Source organism: Micropterus dolomieu, linkage group LG11 (assembly GCF_021292245.1).
Source record: "Micropterus dolomieu isolate WLL.071019.BEF.003 ecotype Adirondacks linkage group LG11, ASM2129224v1, whole genome shotgun sequence".
In the NCBI taxonomy this organism is placed as follows: Eukaryota; Metazoa; Chordata; class Actinopteri; order Centrarchiformes; family Centrarchidae; genus Micropterus; species Micropterus dolomieu.
The window spans coordinates 28,021,674-28,033,145 of NC_060160.1; the positions used below are offsets into that span (position 1 = coordinate 28,021,674).

Below are 11,472 nucleotides of genomic sequence, written 5' to 3' on the forward strand. Positions count from 1 at the left end.
CTACAATTTGCAAGAGCTCACCAAAATTGGACAGTTGAAGACTGGAAAAATGTTGCCTGGTCTGATGAGTCTCAATTTCTGTTGAGACATTCAGATGGTAGAGTCAGAATTTGGCGTAAACAGAATGAGAACATGGATCCATCATGCCTTGTTACCACTGTGCAGGCTGCTGGTGGTGGTGGTGTAATGGTGTGGGGGATGTTTTCTTGGCACACTTTAGGCCCCTTAGTGCCAATTGGGCATGGTTTAAATGCCACGGCCTACCTGAGCATTGTTTCTGACCATGTCCATCCCTTTATGGCCACCATGTACCCATCCTCTGATGGCTACTTCCAGCAGGATAATGCACCATGTCACAAAACTCCAATCATTTCAAATTGGTTTCTTGAACATGACAATGAGTTCACTGTACTAAAATGGCTTCCCCACAGTCACCAGATCTCAACCCAATAGAGCATCTTTGGGATGTGGTGGAACGGGAGCTTCGTGCCCTGGATGTGCATCCCACAAATCTCCATCAACTGCAAGATGCTATCCTATCAATATGGGCCAACATTTCTAAAGAATGCTTTCACCACCTTGTTGAATCAATGCCACGTAGAATTAAGGCAGTTCTGAAGGCGAAAGGGGGTCAAACACAGTATTAGTATGGTGTTCCTAATAATCCTTTAGGTGAGTGTACTATTACTGTCATTATTACTACTGTTATTCATTTTCTAGGTTCTGTTTGAGCTTTCTACCTGTTAAAAGGGAGTTTATCTAATTGTAGGATCTCTATAAAGAATACCACAAAGAATGTGGTCCAGCTATATATGAAAACTGCAATGAGATAAATTCTGTTATGAATTGGCAATATATAAATAAAACTCAACTGAAAACGAAAACATTTCTTCTGGCAATAATAGTTTCTTAATGTTATTCATAACTTAACTTTTTTTTATTTAAACCAATGGCCTTTTTATTTCCTTCGAATACAAAAAAAAACCTAACCTATTAAATTAATTGGTATAGAAAATAATGAATTTTCCATTTGGTCATAAACAAAAAGTCTGTTATTTTATTTCTGTTTTACCCCTCTCACAGATCCTGTGCAGGTTCAGAGAAGTTTTGGTGCATTTCATCACCTGCATGCTTGTACACATTTCTGTGTTCTCCTGCACATGTGTAAAAGAGGAAAATGGACTATATTTTTATGGAATTTAGTTTACATCCAATGAACTTCAAACAATGCAATACAGTGATTCAAGAGTCTACTTGTGTCATCCAATCACTGTATGGCATTTGGCGAGAAACAGCAAGAATCTCTGGAGTGCAAAAAGAGAATCTGTGCGACTACCTGAAAAAAATGGAGGGGACAATTCATGTGTGTAAAGCGATGATTGATATTAGTGAAACAGGTAGATTTCAGCTACTTTTGACGCCAGGCCACTCAGATAGGAGCCCGGTCTTGTCCAAAATAGCTTCCCGGAGGTATTTTTCATGATGGCTGCAGAGTGGCATGACTTGCCCATAAAGACTTTGGTACTACCCAGTGTGTATGTAGAAACAGAGGAGATTTGTGTCACATTCTGCCTGTCGGCCATGTTTTAGTTTGGCCCTCTGTGAGTTTTTGTTACGTTTGATCTGTTGTTTTATATGTTGTGTTTTAGGGTTCAGTCCGGTCTGTTGTCCTGTGTCCAGTCTGTTGTCATTGTGAGCTCTGCCTGATTTGTCATCCGTTTGGTTATTATCGCCATGTGTTTTTTTGTTCAGTTATCTTAGTCTGTGGTTGAGTTTGTCAGTGTTGTCCTGTTAACTTGTTGTCCTTAGCCACTCTGTGTCATTAGCTCAGTCCCTGTTTGTGTTGTTTGTGTTTAACGCCTTGCGTTGAACTCCCTGTTGCTGTCCTGTTTGAACTCCCTGTTTGGCCTTTGTCCTGTTTAGTTTCAACTTTAGCAGTTGGTCCATGTTTTCTGTTTGTGGTTTTGGTTACTGGCCCTGCAATGGACTGGCGACCTGTCCAGAATGCACCCTGCCTTGCGCCCGTTGTCAGCTGGGATTGGCTCCAGCATGCACTATGCCTAGACCAGCAACTCCACTAATAAAAACATGGCTCCATAGTGCTGTCAGTGTTCAAAAAGGGGTTCCTTTCATGTGTTTTTCTGTATTATGTATTTATTTATATTTATTAATGATATTATAGAGAATTAGCTTTAAGGTAGAATTGCAAAAAGAAGTCCAACAAGCCCTCCAAACTAAAAGACAAAATAAGTTGTTTATAATACACAGTACTATAATGTATGTAGGCTTCGGTTCAAGGATAATTTCAGTATTTTCAAAGCTGGACGCTATTTTCATGTATTCTGGTGTCGAAATGGCAGATATAAAAAGATTCAAATCCATGCAGTTGTTAGCTTCACCCGGCGGCCGTGAACCAGCTGCAACATATTCCTCTTGGGAAATTGTGCTCTTCAAAATTACATCCACAAAAATTGCTTCTTTTAACAACCGAGAGGCTCAGACTGAACTGCTAGCAAGTCTATTTTCTAAATCATGGCTGAATTTGTCTGATTTCAAAATTGAAGACAAAACAGGAACGGAGAGAGAGGGCCAACCGTCTGCCAACGTTATGATCCATGATCGCCATCTGGGTACGGGCCCTGGTTGAGTCATATCTGAGGTACAGACTCTTCTGAGCATACTTCATCCTGGAAGAATGGTACACCTCCAGGAATCCTGTGTTGATGCAAGTTTGAAAACCTCAGTTTGTGCTACATCTGCAGATGACAAATTACCTCATAGTTGGTGGAAATATTTCTACACCTACAAATAGATAATGTGTGAGCTAGGTTTAACAGTAGCAGCAGTGTTAGCACTATTACTGTAGTGCCGACAGTACGTCTGAGTTTCGCTCAGTAACTGCTGAACAACACAGGAAAACTTGAATGAAACAAATCTGACTGTGTACACATAGTGTGTGTGAAGCGTGTCATCTGCTTCAAGGCTCGAAGGAGAATCTTGTCCATCGCATCTGCTTTGAGAGCCTGGAAAGCAGGTGAATCTGCCTTGAGCCATGTCTTTCTTCCCCGCTGCTCCTCTGTCAAGACTGGGTGATGACAGGTGTACTCAATCCCATTCTCCTCCCATCGATGTACGCCGCAGATATGATGCAGAGGAGACTTCCACCGAGGCAAACACGGCTACAAAAATAAAAAACAGACAAATAAAGCACATTAGAATAATGATAACAGTGTCATATTGGTCAAATTTTGCCGTCACTGATATGCAATCCACTTTACTTAACATAGTTATGAGTTATTGTTTTATTTCATCACTGGAGTAATATGCAGTAGGGCTGTACATATCGATTATTTTTCAAGTCGATTAATCTAACGACTAATTTTGTTTATTCTAAAGAATACTCGATTAACATACCAATTTATCCAAAATAAATATCAAAAACATGTCTAATCTTTATTCAATCGTCCTGATGAAGCACATTAGAATGACAATAGTAGCAAATCTTAAAATGAATCAAATTTCCACGTCACTGACTAATTAGGCTACTTCATTTCAATATTGAGTACTGCAGTATGATAATAAAATGTATTTCTGCATCAGTGAACACCTGAAAGGACTCACAGACTGTCCAGACAGTCACAGATCATCTGTACTGTTAGTTTCAGCGGTTTTCTCGCTCATACGTGGCTGTTAAATAAACAGAAAATATGAAACGGCCGAACATTAGATGACACGCAGTGTAACATTACGTTACGTTACCATGACAGCAGCGGGGCAGAAATTACTTTTAACATGAAGGCAATAAACATTTTAAGGACTACGTGTCCTCGTGCTGATAATGTGCCGTGCTTGTGTGGCGACAGAAAGTAACCAGGATTTGCGGTGCTGCCGCCTAGACAAAGTGCTCCGGGATACTTTCGTTTCACGTGTTCGTGCTGCTTCACGTATTTGTGGACAGCAGTTGTGCTGCAGTGAAGCTCATGGAGCAGTTGAGTGTCTGTCTGAAACACTCCAAACATTAGACGGTCGAATGCGCGGTCTTGTAGCTGGAGCTTGTCCAGACTGTAACGTTAATTTAAGTAATTTTCTTGCTCATACGTGGCGGCAACAATAAATAGCAGTTGGATGACACTTCCCAATGACACATCATCATAACAGCAGTGCAGAAATGACCTCATTCATGGTGGATATTAGTGAAGGTATCACTCACCTACATCCACTCCAATGTACAGCAGGTGGTTCAGCCCCTCTGGAACCTCCGTGACCTCCATCACTACTGCTGGGCGCTTCTGTAAGCAAGAGCACAGCAATGTCTTATCAGAAATGTCACATCCATGGTTTTTGACACAACTATCTTGATAAATAATGTTTCTAACAGAGGGGGCATTTTATTTTTTTACATAGGCTAACACTGCACAGTGAATTACCGCGACCAATTCCAAATGAGGATTTCCTTTCTAGCATCATCATGGAAAGAGTAGGTGGTGTTAGGGACTGGAAGTGGAGAACCCAATCGCAGGAAATGGACCAGCATATAGCTGGTAAGACAATCTTAATGCAAACAGGGGGGTTAAGGTGTGGGCAAGTGGCTATGAGAGTGATTTGAGGACTGCAGGGGGGAAGAGGGATGGCAGCAGTGGAGGAGAGAGATTGAGGAGCGGAGGCTGGAAAGCAGACAGGTGAGCAGGTAGACTCGCAGGTGGGCAGAGATCCTGGAGCAAAGAGAGGAACAGAGTTACTTATTGAAAACAAGAGGAAGCAAAAAAAATGACCACAAGGATGTCTTGTCCAAAAGGTGTAGCTACCATAAGATAGTATACCAGAAGACGTGCTGCAGGAGGATGAGCTGATAGCAGGCAGGTGTGTGAGTCCACAGAGCTGGAAGGGAAACCATGACAACGCACCGACAACATAAACAAAGGACAGAGAGTGATGGGGAAATCCTGAAACACAAGGAGGGGGTAAACACAAGAGAACTTGAGAGACACTGCAGGGGTCCGGCCATGGCCATAGCAAGGTGGAGTGTTTGCTACCTGAGTAAAAAAAAATCATATTGTTTCACAGTAAAATGACAATAATAATAAATATTTACATTTCAATGAACAAGTAAAATGCTTACCAGGGCTATCACATCTGGCATCACCACAGTGTTCTGCTGCCTTTCCAGGTGCTGTTTCCTGAAGGAGGTGCTGTATGATTTTGTCATGCTGATCTCTGTATGCATGCTGAAGGACAGGTACGAGGCAGGTTGACTGTTTGGCATAAACAGTGGGTTGTTTTTGGAATTTGTCCCTTAAGGAATTCAGCCCAATCCATTATGTCCATATGTGTTGCTACAGTAAAAAGTGTTGCTGTGCATATGAGAAGAATGTTTTCAACCCCCCCCCCCTTCAATCAGGACATGACACCAACTGTTCTGTGTCCATTCAGGGAGGCCTTCTGAACTTACACTTGGCTGGAATGTATAGCAACTGTTTTCGCATCAACGTAACAGCCACACGTGGGGCATCTTTTAAAAAGTTCCATGAGCTTTGAATCTTTCACCAGCCACTTCCTTTCAGCCCATCCTCCTGGAGTTTCTCCGTTGGAGCTTCCTAAGACAGAACCAGACTCCGGGCTGGAAGACGTGATGGTGCCTTGTGATGAAAAACTGACGTCTAACGGGTCCTGAGACATCTCCCCGAAGCTCATGCTGACGTCACTGCTGTCTGCATGTTCCGCTGCATCTTCATGTTGAATCTGAAGAGACACGATAGTTGTGGGATTTGTAACTAACAGCAATGATGTATTCATATTGAAATTTGAATCTTTGAATTTAAATACAAGCCATTCAACTCACTTGGGGTATGTCTTCAGTGGCTGTATGCGGGACAGTGAAAGCTGTGGTTGAGGCGGTGCCAGTCCGGTCCTTGTACACACAAAAACAATATCCTCTCAGTGTTAGTCCAGTAATTTCAATTGACCCTTCGCTAAGCCCCGCCCCCCTTAGCTACTGTTGCTTTCAACCTCTGTGGGTAGCTGCTGTAACTATTACAAGGGCCCCAGGAACAGCGTTTGACCAGATCAGACTCTTTTTGCATTAGAGTTAATGGAGTGTTGGACCTCAGTTAGAGTGAGTCCTATACTGCGCTGTGATTGGCCAGCTGTGTATTCAGGGCGTGGCTTAGCGAAAGGTCAATTGCTCAGAAAAGATGTCAGCACTGCTGAGTTTGCCACAGATCCTGCCCATGTAGGAGCCAGTGCAATGTGTCGAGTCTTGGTAGAAGTGGATTGTGGGACAAAGTATGGTGCTTTTGGAGACACATCACCTCTAAAAAAAAGGTACAGAAGAACAGTTTTTTATATAAGTATTTCTACAGCTCCAGCAAAGATTTCCTTTCATACAAGTCCTGTGAAGGTAGTAAATTAGATAAGTATGGTATGGATATGTGGTGTCAACATTACACACAGAGAGCGCTATGGCTTTGCAGTGCTGGAGAGAATTATTCAATGAGTCTTTCAACACAGACATTGGTAGAACAGGCCACATATAGGTGCTCAATCAATAACTACCATCATCATTCACTGCCAGTCAATATCCCCTAATGTAGCTATAGGATATGTAAATGTAGTCATAATAGTCTTATAGATCATAAATAAGCATAAATATGTCATTTCAAACCACTTTAAAAAAATTACACAGACCATGACAGCTTATTCATCTATTAGGAATATCAACTGCTTTTTATGTGCACAAATTTACTTTTTTAATTTGAACTGCTTAAAAGGGGATATGAATCTTACTTGTATAGGTATTTTATAATCCGTCATGACTTTATGATGTTTTGCACATACTACTGGCTTACTGGGTTTTTGCCAGTATCCTGTCATCGTGTGACGTTACTGACGCCAGGTCAACACATTAACTTCAGGACATTACCTGCGGTCCGTCTGCAGCAGGTCCCTTCGGTCTTGGAACAGCATTTTTCTTTAGGAAAAAGTGCTTAGGTATAGCACTTCTTCTCTTCTTCGGCTGGCAGTAGTCATCCCGGTCAAAGTGGTCACTGCAGACCCGATGGTCTTCAAGCCGCAGCGTCTGGACAGGAGTGTTAGCATCCATTTGTAGCACACCTAACCACAACTTCAGCGTTTCCATGTCGGACAGAGGTAGTCTGTGAAAGCTGTGCTTAGTGTTGCGTGACATTTTGTTGGCACAGTTAGGAAATGCGCAGCCACGTACCATTGTTCTTCTTTTTTACTTCTGGATAAAACAAATCCACTAACGTTACTTCAACACAACACACCCCTCTCTCCGGCTCTGACTCACCAGCGTCTTCCTGCAACAATCGCCTCTCACGAGATTTCACAGCGAGAATTGTCCTTGAGCGACACCTCAGTTTCCTTTTAAAAACAATGGGTGTTGTCTGGCAGCTGGTCTAACAGTCTGCGCCTGTCAGTGGCAGAAGAAGCAGTTTTTGTGGATGTAATTTAGACAGGCATAATTGCCCCGAAGGAATACTTTGCAACAGGGGCGACCTTAAACATCTGGGGGCCCATTTCAAGAGCTAATGTGACCCCCATACGCATAAAAAAGCGAGGATATGAATTGCATTAATTAGTTACAATGGTATATATTCAGAATTCAATTTAAATGCATTATCTGCACAGTTTTGCTCACCTACTTTTAAAAAACATTTCTGTATATTAATATATTTACTTATAGCTGAGACCTTCCACTAGCTTTTTATTGCTGTAGAATATATAACATAAATGATGCCAGAGAAAAACGGCAGACTTAAGTGTGACAACCAATCACACCCTTACAAAATGAACCATAGTATTACTATAGTATACTATAAGAATTGTAGTATCCCATAGTAAGTTTGTAATGTTCTATAGTATTTTTCACCAGCTATGGTTATAGCTTTTTTTCTGTAGTGCTATTTTATTAGCTGTAGTAGCCCTATAATATTTCAACAGTAATATATAGTATGTAGTAAGTGTTAAACATTCCTGTAGTAACACTATGATGTTGTTATAATAAATGTTTAGTATTACTATAGTAATATAGTATAACTTTCTATAATGCATCTGAAAAGAACATATAAAAACACTATAGTAATACTAAATAAACAATATAGTATACCTAAAACTTCACTACAATGTTCTATTGTGTGTTCCCTTGTGCAGGGATGCTGGCAGAAGGCATTTATATATAATAACTTCTAAATGTTGCACAATATTCATGTTTATCATAGTCATTTGAATGGCCAGGATAACTTCTAATAGTTATTAACAACAATTTGGAACGTTTTGCAATACAGCAGACAGCATAATACTGTAGATCAAAGCAGCCACTGCAGCTACACAGTCAACAACAGGAACTAACGCATGAGAACTGCAGGAGAGGTAGAGGGAGAGACAGCGCCTGGACAAGAGAGAGAGATCTGACCCACGACCAGTTAATCATAGTTTCTAATAATGCAGCACAGTGAGCATCCAGACATGTCAAAGAGGAGACGGGCGTCTGGCTGCCACTGTTAACAGAGACTCTAGTCTACAGTGGAGTTTATACACTTCACTGATAAACCACAGAGCTGCGGAGTAACATTATGCTTCATGGTCAGAGACAGTTTTTATATCATGTCCACACTTCTGTCCAGATTTGCACGCTCCCTCTGTCTCTTGCCTGCACAAGCTCACTCGGTGTTTCTCTCTATCTATCTATCTCTATCTCTCTCTGCTGCTAGTTGGTATAACACTTTTTTATCAATAATTATTATTTCTAATTCCTGGTTTTAAGGGCGCTGGGGGGGTTGCAGCACCCTTCCCATGTCCATGTCTCATAAGTGCGCCCGTGTAGTTTATTTTAAAGGTGGGTGAATTATTAAATTCTTGCATGTCAGTCAGGCCCCTTTGGAAGGCGGGGACTGTTTCAATTGAAAAGGGCATCTCTGCGTTGCAGCCACTGCAGCCGATTCATTGCTGCTGGCTGAAGCCATCTGCTGCACAGATTCCAAAACGTTTTGTATCTACTAGTAATTAAATCCCAAAATATGTAAAAAATAGGGCCCATCTTTAAAAATACAGAAATTACCCTATTCTGCTTCAACTGAGATAAACTGCATTACATATAAGTCAGGGCTGTTCTTCTTATACATTATAGTCTTAAATACTGATAGATAAAATATATCCAAGATAAATGAGGTAGGGAGCAGCAGGTCTGACATATGGGGATACTTTATCACCAGTGTAGATTTTAGCCCGAGGCCTTAGCAGGTACACTTCTACTCTCCTGGAAGCTGACCAGGGGAAGTGGGCCAAATTCATTAGCATTATCAACGCCTTTGCCAAAATGGCTGACTGTCCTGCGTCCCCTGACAAAACACAGAAAAGCTCAGTTCATTTGCTTCCCTTTCAGAAACACGACTTTGTGTTTTAAAAGTTTAAAAGTTCACATTGGTTCAGGAACAAAATAAGATCCATCCATCCATCCATCCATCGTCAACCGCTTATCCTGCGTACAGGGTCGCGGGGGGGCTGGAGCCAATCCCAGCTGACATCTGGCTAAAGGCGGTGTACACCCTGGACAGGTCGCCAGTCTATCGCAGAGCCACACATAGACAAACAACCAGTCACACTCACACCTAAGCACAATTTAGAGTTACCAATTAACCTAGCCTGCATGTCTTGGATGGTGGGAGGAAGCCAGAGCACCTGGAGAGAACCCACGCGGACACGGGGAGAACATGCAAACTCAACAATGCTAACCACTGCACCACCGTGCCGCACCAAAATAGGACACAGGGGTATTAAATTATATTTCTGGTTATTTTGAGCATTATTGGCAAGATGACATTTATCAACATGAAGTCCTTCCTATATCTTACCAGGTCATCACTGGGCTGTCACTGGTCTTTGCTTTTGAATTAAAGAAAACAGAATCCACTGAACTTTCATTTAAATTTTCTTTATATAGCACCGATTCATAAAATAATTTATCTCAATGCATTTTTCATATAGAGCAGGTCGAGACCGTACTCTGTAATGTTATTTACAAAGACCCAACTGTTCCCATCATTTCCCACATTCAGCTGACAGTACTTCTACTTTTAATTAAGTGAAATAAATCCTTATTAAGTATTAAGTTTCAAAGTTTTCCTTGGGTCTGAATGTTCCACCTTATTATTCCCTCTCACTCCCTCTTTCTTAAAAGTAATTTATCATAATTTTCTTGTTTACGTGACTTTTGTAATGGGAATTCCAAACATATTGCAAGTAACCCTGGACTCATCTGTGATGTGGCACTTAATCTGTGTAAACGTAACAGTCAAAATATCTCTGTTCTCTGTGTTATCCAGACTTCAGGGACAACGTGTCTCTGTGGGATGATATGATTGACCCTAAAGCTGGATAAATAACAGGCTCACTGAGCTCTCCTCACTCATTCGAGCATACATGTACATATATGTGTTGCTGTGAGTCCTTCTGCAGAAGACTTGAATAAAATTCACAGAAAGACAAGTGTTCGCCTTAGCTATTTATCTGAACAACGCAAACGCAAAAATGTTGCATTTATAATTTTGTTCAGTGTACATATGTAGCCTATATATGAAATCAGAAGTAAACATGCTACTGTATTGTTGTTAATAATAAAATTATATAATAAAAGTATCTTCCATCCTGCCTTCTATTGTTATTACAACCAAGTACACCATGGGTAAATCAAAGCCTAGTTAAAGGCATTTTAAAACTCGGAACACCACCAAAATGACCATTTATGCACCGTCCCAAAAGAGCAGCTACATATAAGTAACCAATGAGATTGCGCGCAGATAGCTTGCTGCAATCCAACTTGACTTGATTGACAACTTTTATCTTATAGGGCTCATTCTGAGCTTTCCAACGATATATGGCATGTCTGATAGGTTGGTTTGTTTTCTATTCTGCATGTGTGTATTATCCAAACTTGTATTTCATCATCCCGCGACCCTGTACGCAGGATAAGCGTTTGGCGATGGATGGATGGATGGTATTTCATCATACACACTGTAGTGAGTGGAGAGAGAGAGTGGTTATACACAGCGTGAGTTGGGCTATTTACAATTTCAAGCAGCTTCTTATATTTTCTAGCTTTTTGTTCAGCAGACAATTTGTCTTGTTTCGATGAGATTTTTAGGAATTAATCTGCGGTAGAGAGCAACTGAGACTTTGATGTCGAGATAATTGACTCTTTTAAAGAGGACGCATCTGAAAAAATGCCCTCATTGATATGTTAGTAGTCATGGTTCTAATACCTTCATCCTTTTTTACAGCCCCTCTGTTGTGTGTTTTTAGTTCAAACACAGCATAATGTGAAGCATTAGCACTCGCCTTTTCCTCGTTCTCATTGTGTGTTCAGTAAACCGTAGTGTGTTCTATCTGTAAGCATTGTTAGTACTTTGTGTGCTGCGCATTCACAAGCAGGGTTATTTATATAGCACAATCAATACA

At 41.0% G+C, this 11,472-nt stretch overlaps 1 protein-coding gene across 10 annotated transcripts; it reads right to left on the reverse strand.

The window, feature by feature from the left end:
* Nucleotides 1-587: 587 nt before the first annotated feature.
* Nucleotides 588-7,338, reverse strand: LOC123979657. 10 transcript variants are annotated; one of them, XM_046063685.1, is made up of 8 exons: nt 6,920-7,335; nt 5,840-5,908; nt 5,450-5,739; nt 5,120-5,252; nt 4,821-4,878; nt 4,428-4,712; nt 4,211-4,289; nt 2,938-3,179 (listed from the first exon to the last, which is right to left on the reverse strand). In XM_046063685.1, the coding sequence occupies exons 1-8, from the start codon at nt 7,220-7,222 to the stop codon at nt 3,080-3,082; spliced, it is 1,317 nt and encodes a 438-aa protein (XP_045919641.1). In that variant the 5' UTR covers nt 7,223-7,335; the 3' UTR covers nt 2,938-3,079. The 10 variants fall into 10 exon arrangements, with proteins under 10 accessions (XP_045919645.1, XP_045919647.1, XP_045919643.1 ...); XM_046063684.1 differs by having other exon boundaries at nt 4,806-4,878; nt 6,920-7,334; XM_046063686.1 differs by having other exon boundaries at nt 2,959-3,179; nt 4,215-4,289; nt 4,806-4,878; nt 6,920-7,336.
* Nucleotides 7,339-11,472: the final 4,134 nt, after the last annotated feature.

What these genes read in the sequence shown, in the direction of transcription:
- LOC123979657 (XM_046063684.1), bottom strand. Translation starts at nt 7,222, where the DNA reads ATGGTACGTGGCTGCGCATTTCCTAACTGTGCCAACAAAATGTCACGC. An exon ending in TTCTGGTATACTATCTTATG is followed by an intron (nt 4,713 to 4,805) that starts GTAGCTACACCT and finishes TCTTTGCTCCAG; the next exon opens with GATCTCTGCCCACCTGCGAG. An exon ending in CTCATTTGGAATTGGTCGCG is followed by an intron (nt 4,290 to 4,427) that starts GTAATTCACTGT and finishes TCTTGCTTACAG; the next exon opens with AAGCGCCCAGCAGTAGTGAT.